The 23,205-nt window shown below is 37.8% G+C and overlaps 1 protein-coding gene across 1 annotated transcript in view; it reads right to left on the reverse strand.

The window, feature by feature from the left end:
* LOC138324697 (nardilysin-like) overlaps window positions 1-23,205 on the reverse strand; it is a 91,454-nt gene that overhangs the window by 66,760 nt on the left and 1,489 nt on the right. The window contains exons 2-14 of the mRNA XM_069269746.1: window positions 22,834-23,052; window positions 22,245-22,452; window positions 20,901-20,982; window positions 18,618-18,718; window positions 16,643-16,769; window positions 16,073-16,168; window positions 15,585-15,707; window positions 14,524-14,581; window positions 9,039-9,072; window positions 8,809-8,848; window positions 7,246-7,393; window positions 6,635-6,755; window positions 6,021-6,134 (exon numbers count right to left, since the gene is read on the reverse strand). Of these exons, the coding sequence (XP_069125847.1) occupies window positions 6,021-6,134; window positions 6,635-6,755; window positions 7,246-7,393; window positions 8,809-8,848; window positions 9,039-9,072; window positions 14,524-14,581; window positions 15,585-15,707; window positions 16,073-16,168; window positions 16,643-16,769; window positions 18,618-18,718; window positions 20,901-20,982; window positions 22,245-22,452; window positions 22,834-23,052 (1,471 nt within the window). The remainder of the gene's footprint in view (window positions 1-6,020; window positions 6,135-6,634; window positions 6,756-7,245; window positions 7,394-8,808; window positions 8,849-9,038; window positions 9,073-14,523; window positions 14,582-15,584; window positions 15,708-16,072; window positions 16,169-16,642; window positions 16,770-18,617; window positions 18,719-20,900; window positions 20,983-22,244; window positions 22,453-22,833; window positions 23,053-23,205) is intronic.

Here is a 23,205-nt window from a genome sequence, read left to right on the forward strand (position 1 = left end):
ACGATATTATGTATCATTTATGTATCGTTTCAGTGTATTGTCAATACGTATTATGTATCGTTTATGTATCGTTTCAGTGTATCTTCAATACGTATTATGTATCGTTTCAGTGTATTGTCAATACGTATAATGTATCATTTATGTATCGTTTCAGTTTATCATCAATACGTATTATGTATCGTTTCAGTGTATCGTCAATACGTATTATGTATCGTTTCAGTGTAATGTCAATACGTATTATGTATCGTTTCAGTGTATCGTCAATACATATTATGTTATCATTTATGTATCGTTTCAGTGTATTGTCAATATGTATTATGTATCTTTTATGTATCATTTTAGTGTATTGTCAATACGTATTATGTATCGTTTCAGTGTATTGTCAATACGTATTATGTATAATTTATGTATCGTTTCAGTGTATTGTCAATACGTATTATGTATCGTTTCAGTGTATTGTCAATACGTATTATGTATCATTTATGTATCGTTTCAGTGTATTGTCAATACGTATTATGTATCGTTTCAGTGTATCATCATCAATACGTATTATGTATATCGTTTCAGTGTGATGTCAATACGTATTATGTATCGTTTCAGTGTATCGTCAATACGTATTATGTATCATTTATGTATCGTTTCAGTGTATTGTCAATACGTATTATGTATCCTTTATGTATCGTTTCAGTGTATTGTCAATATGTATTATGTATCTTTTATGTATCATTTTAGTGTATTGTCAATACGTATTATGTATCGTTTCAGTGTATTGGCAATACAGTCGAGACTGTCTGAGCGAATACAGTCGAGACTGTCTGAGCGACCCCCTGTATGTAGCGACCCCCTGTATGTAGCGACTCCCTGTCTTATGTGACTTTGATATCAGTAAACAATCATTATAACTGCCATCCCAAAGTCAGAAACACTATATTGTCTTCAAACATTTCTCATAACACCAAAAATTCTTGTAAAAACAAATGCACACGACTTGGGCTTCTGTAATGGCCGCCAGTTGGTAGCAGTGTACAGTAGATTTGTAAAATTCAGCAAAATAAAGCCCAGGTTTTAAAATGTTACCTCTACTGTACAGTAGTAATGCTTTTTAATTTACACAACATCTGCAATTGTCTTCAGACAAGTGTGATTTTTGTATTTTTTTTCAAGCCTAAAAAACCATGACACACAAATATTTTTTTTAATTGCAAAAAAAATAAAAAAATGAGATTTTTAACCCAAAATCATACCCCCTCCAGATAGAATTTTTTTCTTGAACAAAGTTTAAAACCAAACATCAATGTATGTCTGCTTGTAATTTATTACTAGATCTAAATGATTTTTAATTAAAAAAAATAAGATAATTTTTCATTTTTGTTTTATTTTTTTATTATTATTTTCTATTTATTTTCAAAAAATCAGGTAATTGATATATTTATAATGAAGAATAAATTTACAGACAATTAAAAACAGATTTTTGTACAGTAATGCTGCGGATGAACTTGGACTGTCTTAAGTGACTCCCTGTCTTATGTGACTTTTTTGTGATGGTCCCTTGGAAAGTCACATAAGACATTCTCGCACCTCTGACAGGGAAATCTCACGTGATACCCGGTGCTAGATTTTTCTATCTCGTCCGATCTGTCTGGTACCTTTATGTGATTTTTGGCGGAATTTTAACTCATTCATGTATTCATCCGCACAAGTGACGTTATATTCTGAAATCGGTGAACAAGTGCATAAACCGCAACACAATATGTGTACACACATAACAGTTATACATGTAGATACAATACTGTACATTGTATAAATTGTTAAAATGTTGTCATATTTAATTTGCCGACATATACATTGTATCAATAATGTTCCGTAATGGTAAATAAAGTCACAATCCAGATCATCAGCTGATTTAAAGTTTGCACAACAAAAAACAAAACGTCATCATTTAATGACAACACATTTTTTATTACGTCATCACTTATCGATTATTCGGTTCGATAATCGTCTGCTCGATCGATCAAGAAAAACATGAACTTCAGGGTTGGTGATACTGTACGTGTTGGACAAAATGGAAAACGTGGTAAAATTGTGTCTATTGAAAAACCTTTAGGAACATATACATATTACGTTATTCACTCCTTTGACGGCGAGATAATCAGGTGTGCAAGACACGAGTTAATCAAAGGCCTTGATGACCATGTTGTATTTGATAAGGAAATTCTTCAACTGTTCAATCCACAAAACTCTCCGCCTCAGCCAACAAGTGAGTCGCCCCCACCCCCGGGCCTATCTATTGCCAATCCAACCAATAATCAACTAGCCACAGCTCCATCGCCAGGGACATTCCCTTCCCTACCCAGCGCAACTAGCCTACCCCCTCGGGCGAACACTCTTAATGTTACCTATGGTGGACCTAAATACCCTATGGATCGCGAGATTAATGAATCTAAAATACTGTCACCTAGCCTGTCAAAAAATAAAAATCAGACCTTTAACCCAAGATTCATAGCAACTACACCTGATGATGTAGACGATTTCATAACAGAAAATGAAAATACGAGCACCAAAAGAAAGACATCTGGGCATGTAAAGCTGCTTCGAGATTTTTTATCAACACAGGAAGAAACCCGTGAAATCTCAGACATTCCATATAGTGAGCTTGATCAACTTCTCACTCAATTTTTCATGAGTGTCCGACAAAAAGATGGTTCGGAGTACGAACCAACAAGTCTAAGGGGAATGTTAGGAAGCTTTGAAAGGGTACTTAAACAGAGGAAATACGAGGAGAGTTTGATAACATCCGTTTGTTTCTCAAAAACAAGAAATACATTAAAAAGCAAACAAAAACATCTTAAAAAACAAGGATTAGGAACCAACCAAAAACCGCAGATGCGATTTCCGACGCTGAAATCAATTAACTTTATGATGCCTGAGAACTTGGAGCAAATTCCACGAACTCAATTTCAAACACGTTATGGTTTAACAGCACTTTGTTGTTTGGAATGAGGGGTGGGGCAGCGGAACACAGGGCTCTATGCTGGGGAGACATCCATCACAGATATGATCCGGAATTGGAAAGGGAATACCTGGAATATAATGAACGACAGACAAAGACCAGGACGGGGGCAGACATATCTTTGTTTAGAAAGAAACCAAGAGCTTATGGAAATTTGGAAAACCCCGAGAGATGTCCGGTTAAAATATATAAAACATACAAAGAAAAAAGGCCCAGTGACTTCTCCGGAAAAGACCACCCATTCTACCTGGCCGCTAGTACACTAAAAAATCCAACAAAGTATGACCAATGGTTTACGAGATGCCCTGTTGGTCAGAACAAATTAAAAAATCTAATGAAAACAATGACAATCAATGCAAACATAAAAGGTGAGAAAAGACTTACAAACACATCTGTCAGGAAACATCTCTGTCAGAAACTTCTGGAAAATAACATCCCCGATACACAAGCTGTGCAAATAACCGGCCACAAAAATCCAAATTCTCTTAACAATTACCGGGCGATGACGAGTACTCAAAAACACGACATTTCATCCATGCTTTGTAACACTAGGCCTAACGTTAGGTCTAATCCTGTTGATGGAGGTCAAATCCATGTCCCAAGCGTGTACCGACAATCAAACACATGTGCACAACAGAAATCAGAACGGTCTGTTTTAACAGGAAGTGTTATAAATGGTGGTGTTTTTAACATTACAATTAACAACAAGAGGCACAGAGGGCCTGTATCGCTCACCTGGCTTTTTGTTAGTAATTATCACAAGAATCTGACAATTAGAAAAATAAGCAAAATTGACTCCCAAAGTTTAATTTTGAATCACAACCATACAATGATGCTATTGATACCATACAAATATGCTATCCAATACATAGGTTCAGAGACAAAGTAATTTATATGAAAATAGTAGCCTAATTGACCTTTTTGACCTCGCATCTATTGCCGTTAAAGGCCCTGGGGGTCAGCCCTATCATTTGTACAATTTCAAATCCCAACCCTATAAGGATGCTACCATTGCATTATAAGTGCTCTTCCATTCTTAGTTGCAGAGAAGAAGTCGTTTATATGGAAATAGCTAAATTGACCCCTTTTGACCCCACCCTTCAGGCTCCCGGGGGGGTCAGCCCCATCATTTGTAAAATTTTGAATCCAAACCCTATAAGGATGTAACCATTGCATTATGAGCGCAATCCCATGTTAAGTTGCAGAGAAAAAGTCATTTATATGGAAATTGACCACTTTTGACCCCGCCCCTCAGGCCCCCGGGGGTCAGCTCTATCATTTGCTCAATTTGGAATCCCCAGCCTACAAGGATGCTACCATTGCATTATGGGTGCTATACCATGCTTAGTTGCAGAGAAGAAGTCATTTATATGGAAATAGCCAAATTGACCCCTTTTTACCCCGCCCCTCAGGCCCCCCAGGGGTCAGCCCTATCATTTGCACAATTTTGAATCCCCACACTATAAGGATGCTACCATTGCATAATGGGTGCTATACCATGCTTAGTTGCAGAGAAGAAGTCATTTATATGGAAATAGCCAAATTGACCCCTTTTGACCCCGCCCCTCAGGCCCCCGGGAGGTCAGCCCTATCATTTGCACAATTTTGAATCCCCACCCTATAAGGATGCTACCATTGCATTATGGGTGCTATACCATACTTAGTTTCAGAGAAGAAGTCGTTTATATGGAAATAGCCAAATTGGCCCCTTTTGACCCCGCCCCTCAGGCCCCGGGGGGGTCAGCCCCATTATTTGTACAATTTTGAATCCCCACACTATAAGGATGGTATCATTGCATTATGGGTGGTATCCCATGCTTGGTTTCAGAGAAGAAGTCGTTTATATGGAAATAGCCAAATTGACCCCTTTTGGCCCCGCCCCTCAGGCCCCCGGGGGGTCAGCCCCATCATTTGTACAATTTTCAGTTAGTAGCCCATAAGGATGCTACCAGTCAAATTTTATTGAAATCCGACCGGCGGTTATGGAGAAGAAGTCGATTGTTGACGGACGCCGGACGCCGGACGCTGGACGCTGCGGTATCCCATAAGCTCACCTCGGTCCTTTGGACCAGGTGAGCTAACAATCATCAACCCTGGCACCAACAAATCGTAGAGCTACATTTAGACGTCCAGTTATCACCGACTCCGACGACGATTTGTAAATTTCCGGAAAAACAAGTTTGTGAGTGACGTCACACGACCTAGATAATACTATAAGACAACTATGCATTCAAACTGTTTTTCGTTGTTGATGCTATTACTTTGTATGGTTTGGTTGTTGTTTGATTATTATTAAAATAATATGTACCGTTTGATCCTTGACCGAACTATATTCCTACGCGGAAGGACTAAATTTGAAACGAAGATGATGTGGCTGTTCCGCTTTGATAAGAGAGGCCCCAGACGGGATACTCATGCACTCTAAACTCATATAGATGGGGTTTATTATATACAACTAGATATATAGGGAGGTGCGAGAAAAAAAATCTATTACCTGTAAGTGATTTAGATCGGTTTATCTCAGTCGAGGGCTAAGATTTTGTAACATCCCAACTGAGGCGTTAGATCTCGATCACTTACAGGTAACAGATTTTATTAGTCTCGACTGTACGTATTATGTATCATTTATGTATCATTTCAGTGTATTGTCAATACGTATCGCATTGGTTTGTCTGTTACAATACCCAGTCCTAGAAAATAATCGGCGATACAATAAAACTCCTGTTAGATTTAGATAGGACTTCGGCTATACAATAAAACTCCTGTTAGATTTAGATAGGACTTTGGCTATACAACAAAACTCCTGTTAGATTTAGATAGGACTTCGGCTATACAACAAAACTCCTGTTAGATTTAGATAGGACTTTGGCTATACAATAAAACTCCTGTTAGATTTAGATAGGACTTCTATCTTTTTTTTAAGAAAAAGCTCCTTAGATAGTTCTATTGTTAGATTCTGATTTTGGTTTTGTCTGATTTTGATAAATTTTGATACAGATGAAGAACTTACCTGTTCTTTCCATCTGAACTTGCTATCCTCGATCTGTTTGAGCTCCCGGTACAGCCATTCCTGAGGGCCTACTTCCTCTAGCATGTGTATGTACTGGAATATTGCCTCAACTACCTGGGTTTGGAAATATTATTTAATAAGAGCAAATGTGAAAGGCTTTTTTTCATGACCAAATCAAAACAGAATTGGTTGGTTTAAGGCTTCACAGCATCATTTAAAAAAGTTCCACATAAAACTAACGTAATATGCTGGCAATAGCAAGGGAAATTAAAATAATAACCATGCACAGTAAATAATAACATCAGCCACTGAATCTAACATCATTTATAAAAGACTAACGCATGCAAAGATGAAGATAACACAGTAGCAAAAATATAACGTAATAACATGCTATTTGTTAAAAATAACTAAATTCATAATACATGTAATAACAGTAAAACAGATATTACTAACGTAAATATTTAAATAATAACTAATCTGATTAAAATAACAGTTCGAGAAAAAAATTAACATAATGGGGCTACCAGTGTTAATGTATTCTCCATGATGAAAGACAAGTATTTTTATCGTTATAATTTTACAATAACTGATCTATATCATTTTCATCATCTTACTTCCTCATGATGTTCCAGACCAACATCTGTGAGCGTGACAACAACAGAGAAACTCGTCATCGTAGAATTCATCTCAAATCCATCGTAACTGTAACCCCCTACGATGGACAAGGCCCAGAGTCTGTAATCACAGGGGGGAAAAAGTCTTGGAAACATTGACAGAATTATGGTATGAAGTAGGATAAAAGTAGTTTAACTTTTATATTAACAACAGGTGACAAACTATTTTTTAATTATCAACTGTATAATTATCTTAGTCATTTTTATCAGAACTTTGTACTGTTAAAATTCACTTTTGAGAGATGCCAAATTTTGTGTGCAAGAGAGCTTGAAAGCATATTCAAACATTTTGCAAGCAATTGAAAAAATGTGTATTGTATGAATGCATAATTGTCAAGAAACACCTTTGAATGCGAATTCATGTATTCTCGAATATGATGAGTAACGAGGACGTGACATATTGTCATACACAAAAATAAAGTCGTTACAAGTAGATAGGACTCTAAGTAAGATTCCTAACATCCTTAAGCTTACATTCATAATCACCAATAGGTTACCTCTATTTACCTGATGAACATTATTGATCAGTAATCATGGGAAAACAGACTTACTTTTCCTTCAGGAAGGCGAGAATGCTGCCCTGGCCCTCATCACACAACACTGTTGACAAGTAATCCAAAGGTTTGTGCCTGTACTTGCCCAGGGCCGGAGGTAATGCCCAGTTCACATACAATTTGTGTGTTTCCTCGACTGGCACCACTAAAGTCAAACAACACATATTATATAAATTCGTGATTATAAGAGTGACAATGATTCACTTTTAATTTCAGAAGTAGAATCTGTCGCATAAAAATCGTTTACAGTGGACATGCAATAATCTGGATGCTGATAGCCTTGAAAACTCATAATCTGGATGTAAATATCAGGCAACAGATTTGATTATTGACTTAGCAAATAGCATCCATCAGTCCAGAAATCTTACAATCTGGGCAGTTTGGTATGGGGATGCATGTGCAGACATGTTAACCTTTGGTGACCAAAAAGAGGTAGATTTTTGACTCCAAAGTGGTAGCAATGCGCGCGACATTCTTTGCGGCACATCAGAGATATAAAAATATCAATAATATGCAAAACAATTACAAAATCATATTTTGTTAACAAATTATGTTTTAACTTTGATTATCACCATAGGCCTTGGTGGCTCATTTTGCATTTCTCAATGTTAATTAAGGCTTACATTACATTTAGAAGATGAAAAATGCCAATTTCAATGCTATTTATCACCTTTTTTAAAATAGACATTTTGTCTACTTAATTTTTTTCTTTTTTTTTTTTGTAATACATACTGGACTCATTTTCTTTTGCTTTAACCAAGGAAAAATACAAAAATTTGTTTCTAAATTTTACACCAATATTCTAGAGAAATAAGCTCCCTGCAAAAAAAACCATTTTGTTTTTTTTTGTAAAATCCTGAATTTTATACGAATTCGGCTCCTCTATTAGATAGCCCCATTCCAAAATGGCGGCCATTACGATTGCAAAGTTTATGACTTTCAGCAGACACTATATACGCCTATTTTACATTAAAAACGTGAGTAAATCATTTCAATTATAAGTAGTGTTTGTTTTTGAAATGATGCTAACTAGTTTTAAGCACAAAATATATGGAAAGGCCAAATGATTGTTTCCTAACAGTAGGCCTACATAATACACATCGTTACACACAGACACGTGTAATAAGTGACACCACCAAGCCAAGGTGGAACTCGGCTGTTAATTAGCACCAGTGGGTGTTGGTCAGGGAATGTTCACACCTCCTTTGTTTACTTAATTACCAAGCCAGTCCTCCTACTCAGTCTGGTATGCATTTTGAAACCGCCATGTCTTTAAAAAATTCAGAAATCGGATAAAAAAAATTAAGAAGATATTTTCCAGAAATCAGAATATTTGGATATTAAAGCGGTAGGCAGAATATCAGCCTCAAAAGCGGTAGACTTCCGTCTGAATCGGTAGGGTTAACATGTCTGCATGTGTTCAGATTATGGATAGTCCCCTCATCAGTTATTTATCGGAGTACATTTTTTTTCCTGGATATAATTTGGCCTACATTGTATTTTAATTGGCAATTAATTTTATCTTTGATGTTATAACAGAGTAAAGTAACACGATTTTACCTTTGTAGATCTTCCTAAACTGTTGGGTGTCAAAAGGCTCCTGGAAAACAAACAATCACAATTTGTTTAGATTTTAAAATATAAATTTCCATATATCATCTGTAGTATCATAATTAAATCATCATAGGAAAATGATAATTAACAGTAATAAATTATGCATATTTGGTAAATAATCACATTTTCAGTATTTTCACTAAGCACACTCGCAATCCTGATTATTACGTTCTTACCTTTAAGTCATGGAACTCAGGTTGTGGAAGACCACTGAAAGGAAGAGAAATAGTATACAAAATAATTAATATCAATGATTAATCAATCACAAGTATATTGTAAATTATTTTCTTAAAGAGACATTCATCTGATAAAGTAAACAGACAAAAAATAGATAATAATGTCCATAGCACATGTACTGTGGGTAAAAAACAAAAACACCAAGACATCATGAAATACATAGTACTAGTAAAATGTATTTGGTTCAGTATTCCAATCTAATGCTTCTGTGGGAACAATTAATTGTTTAGTGTTTTCTTTGGCAGCAAAAAACATAAGAAAATAATTGAATCACAAAAATTGAAAACTTGTTGAAATTTTCCCAAATGAATCTGGAGGATAACAGTAAACTTACTTGTGTGGTACAGCTGAGAAGACCTCTTTAGCCCATTCCTCTAGTGTGTGTAGGCTGAGAAGACCTCTTTAGCCCATTCCTCTAGTGTGTGTAGGCTATCTGGAGGATAACAGTAAACTTACTTGTGTGGTACAGCTGAGAAGACCTCTTTAGCCCATTCCTCTAGTGTGTGTAGGCTATCTGGAGGATAACAGTAAACTTACTTGTGTGGTACAGCTGAGAAGACCTCTTTAGCCCATTCCTCTAGTGTGTCTAGGCTATCTGGAGGATAACAGTAAACTTACTTGTGTGGTACAGCTGAGAAGACCTCTTTAGCCCATTCCTCTAGTGTGTGTTAGGCTATCTGGAGGATAACAGTAAACTTACTTGTGTGGTACAGCTGAGAAGAAGACCATTCTCTTTAGTCATTCCTCTTAGCTTAGTGTGTCTAGGCTATCTGGAGGATAACAGTAAACTTACTTGTGTGGTACAGCTGAGAAGACCTCTTTAGTCCATTCCTCTAGTGTGTCTAGGCTATCTGGAGGATAACAGTAAACTTACTTGTGTGGTACAGCTGAGAAGACCTCTTAAGCCCATTCCTCTAGTGTGTCTAGGCTATCTGGAAGATAACAGTAAACTTACTTGTGTGGTACAGCTGAGAAGACCTCTTTAGCTCATTCCTCTAGTGTGTCTAGGCTATCTGGAGGATAACAGTAAACTTACTTGTGTGGTACAGCTGAGAAGACCTCTTTAGCCCATTCCTCTAGTGTGTCTAGGCTATCTGGAGGATAACAGTAAACTTACTTGTGTGGTACAGCTGAGAAGACCTCTTTAGCCCATTCCTCTAGTGTGTTAGGCTATCTGGAGGATAACAGTAAACTTACTTGTGTGGTACAGCTGAGAAGACCTCTTTAGCCCATTCCTCTATGTGTGTAGGCTATCTGGAGGATAACAGTAAACTTACTTGTGTGGTACAGCTGAGAAGACCTCTTTAGCCCAATCCTCTAGTGTGTGTAGGCTATCTGGAGGATAACAGTAAACTTACTTGTGTGGTACAGCTGAGAAGACCTCTTTAGTCCATTCCTCTAGTGTGTCTAGGCTATCTGGAGGATAACAGTAAACTTACTTGTGTGGTACAGCTGAGAAGACCTCTTTAGCCCATTCCTCTAGTGTGTCTAGGCTATCTGGAGGATAACAGTAAACTTACTTGTGTGGTACAGCTGAGAAGACCTCTCTAGCCCATTCCTCTAGTGTGTCTAGGCTATCTGGAGGATAACAGTAAACTTACTTGTGTGGTACAGCTAAGAAGACCTCTTTAGCCCATTCCTCTAGTGTGTCTATAGGCTATCTGGAGGATAACAGTAACCTTACTTGTGTGGTACAGCTGAGAAGACCTCTTTAGCCCATTCCTCTAGTGTGTCTATAGGCTATCTGGAGGATAACAGTAAACTTACTTGTGTGGTACAGCTGAGAAGACCTCTTTAGTCCATTCCTCTAGTGTGTGTAGGCTATCTGGAGGATAACAGTAAACTTACTTGTGTGGTACAGCTGAGAAGACCTCTTTAGCCCATTCCTCTAGTGTGTGTAGGCTATCTGGAGGATAACAGTAAACTTACTTGTGTGGTACAGCTGAGAAGACCTCTTTAGCCCATTCCTCTAGTGTGTGTAGGCTATCTGGAGGATAACAGTAAATTTACTTGTGTGGTACAGCTGAGAAGACCTCTTTAGCTCATTCCTCTAGTGTGTCTATAGGCTATCTGGAGGATAACAGTAAACTTACTTGTGTGGTACAGCTGAGAAGACCTCTTTAGCCCATTCCTCTAGTGTGTCTAGGCTATCTGGAGGATAACAGTAAACTTACTTGTGTGGTACAGCTGAGAAGACCTCTTTAGCCCATTCCTCTAGTGTTTGTAGGCTATCTGGAGGATAACAGTAAACTTACTTGTGTGGTACAGCTGAGAAGACCTCTTTAGTCCATTCCTCTAGTGTGTCTAGGCTATCTGGAGGATAACAGTAAACTTACTTGTGTGGTACAGCTGAGAAGACCTCTTTAGTCCATTCCTCTAGTGTGTCTAGGCTATCTGGAGGATAACAGTAAACTTACTTGTGTGGTACAGCTGAGAAGACCTCTTAAGCCCATTCCTCTAGTGTGTCTAGGCTATCTGGAAGATAACAGTAAACTTACTTGTGTGGTACAGCTGAGAAGACCTCTTTAGCTCATTCCTCTAGTGTGTCTATAGGCTATCTGGAGGATAACAGTAAACTTACTTGTGTGGTACAGCTGAGAAGACCTCTTTAGCCCATTCCTCTAGTGTGTGTAGGCTATCTGGAGGATAACAGTAAACTTACTTGTGTGGTACAGCTGAGAAGACCTCTTTAGCCCATTCCTCTAGTGTTTGTAGGCTATCTGGAGGATAACAGTAAACTTACTTGTGTGGTACAGCTGAGAAGACCTCTTTAGTCCATTCCTCTAGTGTGTCTAGGCTATCTGGATGATAACAGTAAACTTACTTGTGTGGTACAGCTGAGAAGACCTCTTTAGCCCATTCCTCTATTGTGTCTAGGCTATCTGGAGGATAACAGAAAACTTACTTGTGTGGTACAGCTGAGAAAACCTCTTTAGCCCATTCCTCTAGTGTGTCTAGGCTATCTGGAGGATAACAGTAAACTTACTTCTGTGGTACAGCTAAGAAGACCTCTTTAGCCCATTCCTCTAGTGTGTCTATAGGCTATCTGGAGGATAACAGTAACCTTACTTGTGTGGTACAGCTGAGAAGACCTCTTTAGCCCATTCCTCTAGTGTGTCTATAGGCTATCTGGAGGATAACAGTAAACTTACTTGTGTGGTACAGCTGAGAAGACCTCTTTAGTCCATTCCTCTAGTGTGTGTAGGCTATCTGAAGGATAACAGTAAACTTACTTGTGTGGTACAGCTGAGAAGACCTCTTTAGCCCATTCCTCTAGTGTGTGTAGGCTATCTGGAGGATAACAGTAAACTTACTTGTGTGGTACAGCTGAGAAGACCTCTTTAGTCCATTCCTCTAGTGTGTCTAGGCTATCTGGAGGATAACAGTAAACTTACTTGTGTGGTACAGCTGAGAAGACCTCTTTAGCCCATTCCTCTAGTGTGTCTAGGCTATCTGGAGGATAACAGTAAACTTACATGTGTGGTACAGCTGAGAAGACCTCTTTAGTCCATTCCTCTAGTGTGTCTAGGCTATCTGGAGGATAACAGTAAACTTACTTGTGTGGTACAGCTGAGAAGACCACTTTAGCCCATTCCTCTAGTGTGTCTAGGCTATCTGGAGGATAATAGTAAACTTACTTGTGTGGTACAGCTGAGAAGACCTCTTTAGTTCATTCCTCTAGTGTGTCTAGGCTATCTGGAGGATAACAGTAAACTTACTTGTGTGGTATAGCTGAGAAGACCTCTTTAGTCCATTCCTCTAGTGTGTCTAGGCTATGTGGAGGATAACAGTAAACTTATTTGTGTGGTACAGCTGAGAAGACCTCTTTAGCCCATTCCTCTAGTGTGTCTAGGCTATCTGGAGGATAGCAGTAAACTTATTTGTGTGGTACAGCTGAGAAGACCTCTTTAGCCCAATCCTCTAGTGTGTCTAGGCTATCTGGAGGATAACAGTAAACTTACTTGTGTGGTACAGCTGAGAAGACCTCTTTAGCCCATTCCTCTAGTGTGTCTAGGCTATCTGGAGGATAACAGTAAACTTACTTGTGTGGTACAGCTGAGAAGACCTCTTTAGTCCATTCCTCTAGTGTGTCTAGGCTATCTGAAGGATAACAGTAAACTTACTTGTGTGGTACAGCTGAGAAGACCTCTTTAGCCCATTCCTCTAGTGTGTCTAGGCTATCTGGAGGATAGCAGTAAACTTACTTGTGTGGTACAGCTGAGAAGACCTCTTTAGCCCATTCCTCTAGTGTGTCTAGGCTATCTGGAGGATAACAGTAAACTTACTTGTGTGGTACAGCTGAGAAGACCTCTTTAGCCCATTCCTCTAGTGTGTCTAGGCTATCTGGAGGATAACAGTAAACTTACTTGTGTGGTACAGCTGAGAAGACCTCTTTAGTCCATTCCTCTAGTGTGTCTAGGCTATCTGGAGGATAACAGTAAACTTACTTGTGTGGTACAGCTGAGAAGACCTCTTTAGCCCATTCCTCTAGTGTGTCTAGGCTATCTGGAGGATAACAGTAAACTTACTTGTGTGGTACAGCTGAGAAGACCTCTTTAGCCCATTCCTCTAGTGTGTCTAGGCTATCTGGAGGATAACAGTAAACTTACTTGTGTGGTACAGCTGAGAAGACCTCTTTAGCCCATTCCTCTAGTATGTGTAGGCTATCTGGAGGATAACAGTAAATTTACTTGTGTGGTACAGCTTAGAAGACCTCTTTAGCCCATTCCTCTAGTGTATCTAGGCTATCTGGAGGATAACAGTAAACTTACTTGTGTGGTACAGCTAAGAAGACCTCTTTAGCCCATTCCTCTAGTGTGTCTATAGGCTATCTCGAGGATAACAGTAAACTTACTTGTGTGGTACAGCTGAGAAGACCTCTTTAGCCCATTCCTCTAGTGTGTCTAGGCTATCTGGAGGATAACAGTAAACTTACTTGTGTGGTACAGCTGAGAAGACCTCTTTAGCCCATTCCTCTAGTGTGTCTAGGCTATCTGGAGGATAACAGTAAACTTACTTGTGTGGTACAGCTGAGAAGACCTCTTTAGCCCATTCCTCTAGTGTGTCTAGGCTATCTGGAGGATAACAGTAAACTTACTTGTGTGGTACAGCTGAGAAGACCTCTTTAGCCCATTCCTCTAGTGTGTCTAGGCTATCTGGAGAATAACAGTAAACTTACTTGTGTGGTACAGCTGAGAAGACCTCTTTAGCCTATTCCTCTAGTGTGTCTATAGGCTATCTGGAGAATAACAGTAAACTTACTTGTGTGGTACAGCTGAGAAGACCTCTTTAGTCCATTCCTCTAGTGTGTCTAGGCTATCTGGAGGATAACAGTAAACTTACTTGTGTGGTACAGCTGAGAAGACCTCTTTAGTCCATTCCTCTAGTGTGTCTAGGCTATCTGGAGGATAACAGTAAACTTACTTGTGTGGTACAGCTGAGAAGACCTCTTTAGCCCATTCCTCTAGTGTGTCTAGGCTATCTGGTGTGATATAAAAAACATTCAAGCATTAAATCACTTAAGTGGGGTTTGATTCAGCGTGAAATATATTGTATTTCAACCCCTCAATCTTCCTTCATTCCTTTAGATTTTATAAGACATAAATTTCTGATACACAAATGATGATAACTGGGATATCACGATGAATGTGATGTTGCCTTTTCCTTAAATATATATCCACATTGTGGTGATTATGACTTTGACCTTCCTTAAGAATTTATGACAGTATGATTATGATGACCTTGACCTTCTTATAGACTTTACAGACAGTATGATTATGATGACCTTGACCTTCTTATAGACTTTACAGACAGTATTATTATGATGACCTTGACCTCCCTATAGATATAACTGACAGTATGATTATGATGACAGTATGATTACAATGACCTTGAACTTCTGATAGACATATTTGATAGTATTATTATGATGACTTGACCTTCTTATAGACTTTACAGACATTATGATTATGATGACCTTGACTTCCTATAGACATAACTGACAGTATTATTATGATGACCTTGACTTCCTATAGATATAGCAGACAGTATGTTTATAATGACAGTACGATTACAATGACCTTGACCTTCCTTTAGAAATAACTGACAGTATGATTATGATGACCTTGACTTCCTATAGATATAGCAGACAGTATGTTTATAATGACAGTACGATTACAATGACCTTGACCTTCCTTTAGAAATAACTGACAGTATGATTATGATGACCTTGACCTTCTTATAGATATAACTAACAGCATGATTATGATGACAGTATAATTACAATGACCTTGAACTTCTGATAGACATATTTGATAGTTTGATTATTACCAAAGTATGATTAAAATAACCTTGAACTTCATATAGACATATTCGATAGTATGATTATGATGACCTTGACCTTCCTGATACTTCACTGACAATATGATATAACGACCTTGACCTTTCTATAGACGTTACTAATAGTATGATTATGATGACCTCACCTTTGGACTGCATGGCCACAGTCATATAGTGTGAGGAATACATCCGAGTGTAGAAGTCCCGCAATCGCCTGTATACATTGATACCATTCTGTTTCGGAATTGTTCTCAGTGTTTCTGCATTTCCTGTATGATAGATATAAATCAAGCTTGAATAATATAATGGTGTTGAATCCATTAAAATTATTTTTATTTTTGCGAAATAAAGTAAGGTCAGTGAACTGCATAAAGACTTATTATAATATGTCAGTCAAATACCAAAAAGAGTAGCTTTGCATATCATTATCATTGCTGATTCCAGAAAGACAATCTGGACCAAGTGAAGATTGAAACTATATATATTAATTGCTTTATCAATATTCCTTTGTAATTAAGTTTTGATAATTGGAACTCTATTCAGATTAATTTGTAATTAGATAACCTGTGTTGCTGAAAATGTGACCATTTCCATGGATAACACATGATCTGGTCATGTGATGATCTATTGATACCTGTGAAGAACTTAGACATGGGATGTCCTGGTTTAGCAAGCATGCCCAGCAGAGCATTGATCCGATCATCATCATTAGGCAGACCCATCTGGAACTCTGTAACAAAATAGTCCAGAACATTGCTTAAGATATGACATGTCAATCAAGACAGAACAATTATAGGTCTGGCATTGGTTCCCTATATGATCTTAATTGTCGATGGGCCGTAAAACTCAAAATCTCACAACTCTAAAACAACAAATGATTACTATTATTACAAAATCAGATGCATCCTAAGTTTTGATGAAAATTATTCTTACTGTATATGTCCCAATAAGCAACCTCATCCATATAAGCTCCCCTCCTCTTTTTTAAGACCTCAGTGTCCCTTACCTTGATTTAAGTACATACTGAGAATATAAAAATTGTGTAGTTTTCTTTGTCTGATTTCTTTGGTAAATTGACTTATGGCTTATTTTGTTCAACAATGTTATGAAAGGTAGTCCAAATTAAGCGCCATTTTATTTTTTTCAATTTTTAATCACCTGGGAATTTAACTATTAGGTTTATTTAATTATTAGCGGTACATACCGCTGTCAACAGCTTCAATCTCGCGATCCACCGAGTCCTCTTGGAACAGAGGACTAATGAAAAAATGTGCAAACATGTCAAGAGCCCGACGGAAGTATTTCCTTTCCACATCAAAGTAGAAACAGCTCTGTAAAAAAAAAGTTACATGTGTGTAAAACCAATTCGATATTTTTAAATATTTTTGCAGATCAAATTTTTGCAATCATAGGAATGACTCATGACCCACGTTATACAATAGTCTCTAGATCTGATGTGACTCACAGAACTGGTGACCCACGTTATACAGTAGTCTCTAGATCTGATGTGACTCACAGAACTGGTGACCCACGTTATACAGTATTCTCTAGATCTGATGTGACTCACAGAACTGGTGACCCACGTTATACAGTAGTCTCTAGATCTGATGTGACTCACAGAACTGGTGACCCACGTTATACAGTAGTCTCTAGATCTGATGTGACTCACAGAACTGGTGACCCACGTTATACAGTAGTCTCTAGATCTGATGTGACTCACAGAACTGGTGACCCACGATATACAGTATTCTCTAGATCTGATGTGACTCACAGAACTGGTGACCCACGTTATACAGTAGTCTCTAGATCTGATGTGACTCACAGAACTGGTGACCCACGTTATACAATAGTCTCTAGATCTGATGTGACTCAAAGAAATGGTGACCCACGTTATACAGTAGTCTCTAGATCTGATGTGTCTCACAGAACTGGTGACCCACGATATATAGTAGTCTCTAGATCTGATGTGACTCACAGAACTGGTGACCCACGTTATACAGTAGTCTCTAGATCTGATGTGTCTCACAGAACTGGTGACCCACGTTATACAGTAGTCTCTAGATCTGATGTGACTCACAGAACTGGTGACCCACGTTATACAGTAGTCTCTAGATCTGATGTGTCTCACAGAACTGGTGACCCACGTTATACAGTATTCTCTAGATCTGATGTGTCTCACAGAACTGGTGACCCACGTTATACAGTAGTCTCTAGATCTGATGTGTCTCACAGAACTGGTGACCCACGTTATACAGTATTCTCTAGATCTGATGTGTCTCACAGAACTGGTGACCCACGTTATACAGTAGTCTCTAGATCTGATGTGTCTCACAGAACTGGTGACCCACGTTATACAGTATTCTCTAGATCTGATGTGTCTCACAGAACTGGTGACCCACGTTATACAATAGTCTCTAGATCTGATGTGACTCACAGAACTGGTGACCCACATTATACAGTAGTCTCTAGATCTGATGTGTCTCACAGAACTGGTGACCCACGTTATACAATAGTCTCTAGATATGATTTGACTCACAGAACTGGTGACCCACGTTATACAGTAGTCTCTAGATCTGATGTGACTCACAGAACTGGTGACCCACGTTATACAGTAGTCTCTAGATCTGATGTGACTCACAGAACTGGTGACCCACGTTATACAGTAGTCTCTAGATCTGATGTGTCTCACAGAACTGGTGACCCACGTTATACAGTAGTCTCTAGATCTGATGTGACTCACAGAACTGGTGACCCACGTTATACAGTAGTCTCTAGATCTGATGTGACTCACAGAACTGGTGACCCACGTTATACAGTAGTCTCTAGATCTGATGTGACTCACAGAACTGGTCTGCTTTAGTATCCTACATTTCTATCATCAATAACATAAAGCATTGTTATCAAGTGATAATGATATTGTAACATCACAATTATCTTATATGTTTCTGTGATACTTATGTGTTGTTGCTTACATCTCTGGAGACACTACAGAAATAGTTTAGGTTTGAAAACAAAATTTTAACTATAATCGTCCATGAAGAACAAAAATAGGTTATACAAAATTAATTTAAGTTGGTGAAAAAATAATTGGTATAGCATGTGATAATTTGAGATAATATATGAGAATATTCAATAGCATCCAATTTGAACACAAATAAATAACTTTATTATTGACCTACCTTTTCACAGTCCGTCCAAGCATTTGAATATCCACCATGTCGTCCCAGGAAGTCATCTAATTCATTTTCCTTTGGGTACTTCTCACTCCCCATAAAAACCACTAAAATATGTAATTATCTATGAATAATTGTTTTGGTTTTTTTCACCATGAGAGTACAGATATTTATATAAAGCAATTTCTGTTATCTTTCTTGATAAACAAGAGATCCCAGAGGGATCTTGGCGCCCACCAAAGAATGATCTATGTCTGACAACAGAAAGAGGGATCTTTTCCCTGCTTTTCAAACTTTAACTACATACTATATATGAAACTTGAGAAAGATCCTTTCAGTACTTTCTGAGATATGTAGCAGTAACAAACTTCAATTATCAAAATCAAAGATGGCTACCTGTCGATCATCTTGCTGACCGATAAGTCCGAATGTGCACTAGACCCCTTCAGGAACCTGCACATGAAATTTGAGAAAGATCCCTTCAGTACTTTCTGAGAAATAGCGGTAACAAACTTTAACTATCAAAATCCAAGATGGCCGCCAGTCGGCCATCTTGTTGACCGATCTGTCCCAAAATGCAATATGCACAACTAGGGTCCTAGGGGAACCTACATATGAAATTTGAGAAAGATCCCTTCAGTACTTTCTGAGAAATAGCGGTAACAAACTTTAACTATCAAAATCCAAGATGGCCGCCGGTCGGCTATCTTGTTGACCGATCGCTCCCAAAATGCAATATGCACAACTAGGGTTCAAGGGGAACATGCATATGAAATTTGAGAGAGATCCCTTCAGTACTTTCTGAGAAATAGCGGTAACAAACTTTAACTATCAAAATCCAAGATGGCCGCCAGTCGGCCATCTTGTTGACCGATTGGTCCCAAAATGCAATATGCACAACTAGGGCCCTAGGGGAACCTACATATGAAATTTGAGAAAGATCCCTTCAGTACTTTCTGAGAAATAGCGGTAACAAACTTTAACTATCAAAATCCAAGATGGCCGCCAGTCGGTCATCTTGTTGACCGATCTGTCCCAAAATGCAATATGCACAACTAGGGTCCTAGGGGAACCTACATATGAAATTTGAGAAAGATTCCTTCAGTACTTTCTGAGAAATAGAGGTAACAAACTTTAACTATCAAAATCCAAGATGGCCGCCAGTCGGCCATCTTGTTGACCGATCTGTCCCAAAATGCAATATGCACAACTAGGGTCCTAGGGGAACCTACATATGAAATTTGAGAAAGATCCCTTCAGTACTTTCTGAGAAATAGCGGTAACAAACTTTAACTATCAAAATCCAAGATGGCCGCCAGTCGGCCATCTTGTTGACCGATTGGTCCCAAAATGCAATATGCACAACTAGGGCCCTAGGGGAACCTACATGTGAAATTTGAGAAAGATCCCTTTTGAACTTTCTGAGAAATAGCGGTAACAAACTTTAACTATCAAAATCCAAGATGGCCGCCAGTCGGCCATCTTGTTGACCGATTGGTCCCAAAATGCAATATGCACAACTAGGGCCCTAGGGGAACCTACATATGAAATTTGAGAAAGATCCCTTCAGTACTTTCTGAGAAATAGCGGTAACAAACTTTAACTATCAAAATCCAAGATGGCCGCCAGTCGGCCATCTTGTTGACCGATTGGTCCCAAAATGCAATATGCACAACTAGGGCCCTAGGGGAACCTACATGTGAAATTTGAGAAAGATCCCTTTTGAACTTTCTGAGAAATAGCGGTAACAAACTTTAACTATCAAAATCCAAGATGGCCGCCAGTCGGCCATCTTGTTGACCGATTGGTCCCAAAATGCAATATGCACAACTAGGGCCCTAGGGGAACCTACATATGAAACTTGAGAAAGATCCCTTCAGTACTTTCTGAGAAATAGCGGTAACAAGAATTGTTAACGGACGGACGGAAGGACGGACGGACGGACGGACGGACGGACGGACGACGGACCACGGACGAAAGGCGATTTGAATAGCCCACCATCTGATGATGGTGGGCTAAAAATATAAAGAATTTGAGAAAACACTAAACACTGAGATCTCAGATTCTGTTATCACCAAGAAAATGTTTTCAACTGAAATCATCCCATACAAATAAATAATACATTTAAACATCATTGATAAAGAGATGATTTAATTTGTAAATATGTTTTGTCAAAAAATACAAGTCAATCACTTTTTAATATATCTGAGTATTTCAACTTCCATCGTCTAGTTGTTATGCTTTAGTAAATTTATAGAGAAGAATTCAAAGTAATGTTTTTAGACCTACTGTGTTCCAAGAAATGTGCAAATCCAGGAATGTCATCTGGATCAGAGAAACTCCCAACTCCTATACACAGGGCTACAGCTGACTGAAAAGGATTTATAATTATAATCATAAAATATAGTTATTGTATTTCCCCTAATTATCGCTCAGAGAGATTTCATAATTGTTACAAAGGGAGGTGCTAATTAATGAACTAAAATGTAAGTTGCTGATGTTAGAGGCATCACATGTTGTAAAACATTGTTAAATTCATAGAAAGGGGCATTTATACAATTTCAATTTTTCTCCAGAAAAGGGGAGGGGCTCTTATAATGGGAGGGTACTAATTACAGCGAATATGGTACTCCGAAATAGGACTTAATCACATACTAGTTAGGTACTCTTTACATACTAATAAGTGTTTAACTCCATTACTCAAAATTCAAAACATACATGGGCATTGGATATATATGTCCAATACTGACCTTACAGATAAAAATGTAGTTTTCTAGAACTTACATAACTGTGACAATAGTATATAAATTGCATACTAGGTACTTACTACATGTATTTCCAAGAATGCTATTTTAAGTGCATCATAAATTGCATCCCTATCAAGATTTATTGTGTACACTATTTGTTGATCATTTTAAATGGAATGGACTAACCCTAACTTGCATAAAGTTAATTTAATTACAATGGAACTTGGTTGATACGAACTTGGATCATTCGAAAACCCCGCTTAATATGAAGTTCTTTGCCAGTCCTGGCCAAATTCCCTCTTTATCTTTGTTTAAATAATAATTCAAATTCGGAAAACTCAAAGAACTCGGATAATACAAAGTAAATTTTGGGTCCGATTAACAAATATCATACATACAATGTTCTTATAACTCGAAATGAGATTTTTTGGACAACGATATCGCCGAAAATGCTGATTTCTTTTATCATAAATCAGTCGTAGAAGGCATTTCAAAATATAGATCTCGGTTTTATTGTTATAATTTTGCCACAACCATCTGCAATTTTGACATCTCTCTTGTTCACATTGTTTTACGACATGGAACTTAAGTCTATATATACCAAGTAAAGAGATCGTCAGTAGACATGAGAACTCGCTTAATTTGAACACTCGGATAACTTGAAGTCTTATCTTGGTCACTTCGAGTTTGTATTAACCAAGTTCCACTGTAGTATAAGATTAAAGTAACAAATCAATTATATGTATGTTTTGCCTGCGTCCATTACTTTACTTATTACTTTGTGCTATCATATATATAAATGCAAAATACAAAATACTTTAGAGGCATAAATACATATATCGTTGTTTTTGTAAATATGATAATCAATTTACAAACTATGATATACCTTTTTCTCTGATGGTGCTTTAAAATTCTCTTCAGGTCTATCGTCTTCCCAATCATCGTCATCATCATTTTCTCCGTCTGACTCAGATCCAGATTCCTGTCTAGATTGATCGTCATCGGATTCCTCGTCCTCATCAATTTCAGTTGAAGCTTCCCCATGAAGGTCGGAGATTAACAAGACACGGAGTCCGTTATCAAGGACAATGGATCTGTTCAAAATAATGAAAATTTTATCAAAAATATATAAGTTGCTTCTTAATAACAGGCGGACCTAAGGACCTATATTGCTCAGCAAGTTAATTCAGCAACAAAAACTTATTTCAGATAATATTAAAACACTTGTCTGGCTTAGAACCTGACATAACAGTATTGTTTAATGATATCTACCTTGTATTGCAATTATGGAGTCTATTTACCAGAAGCTGTCGGTCCCAATACAAAAATGAAGCCCATTACATACTGTAATATTGTAATTATAATCACTAAGCATCATCAAACGATTGATTATCTTTGATGAACAGTAAAATAATGAGACTTTAGATTGGCATACTGGGTTATTCCCAATATTCAGCCTCATCAACACTACTCACCTGTATTCTCGTTTATCATTCTCTGATTTCGTAGGTACCATCACTCTTTGGAACTTTACCGATGGCTCCTGGGAAATACTGTGGCATTTCCTTTTCATTAATGGATATTTGTCGGTCCTTAGAACCGATTTTGGATTTTGAAAATATGATAAAGTTTTAGATGATAATGGCAATGTCCTTGAAGAACTCCTTAACAGTGTGAATAAGTTTAGACTCCACCTGCAATATAAGAACACTTCATACAAGAAAAGAAAAATCTAATGACTGCCATTATCACCTTGCCATTTGATACATAAGTAATTGTTTATTATACAAAAAAATAAAAATTGGTGATTGGTGAACTGAAACAATTAATAGTTTTACCATCGCTTA

This window comes from Argopecten irradians, chromosome 6 (genome assembly GCF_041381155.1).
Source record: "Argopecten irradians isolate NY chromosome 6, Ai_NY, whole genome shotgun sequence".
NCBI lineage: Eukaryota > Metazoa > Mollusca > Bivalvia > Pectinida > Pectinidae > Argopecten > Argopecten irradians.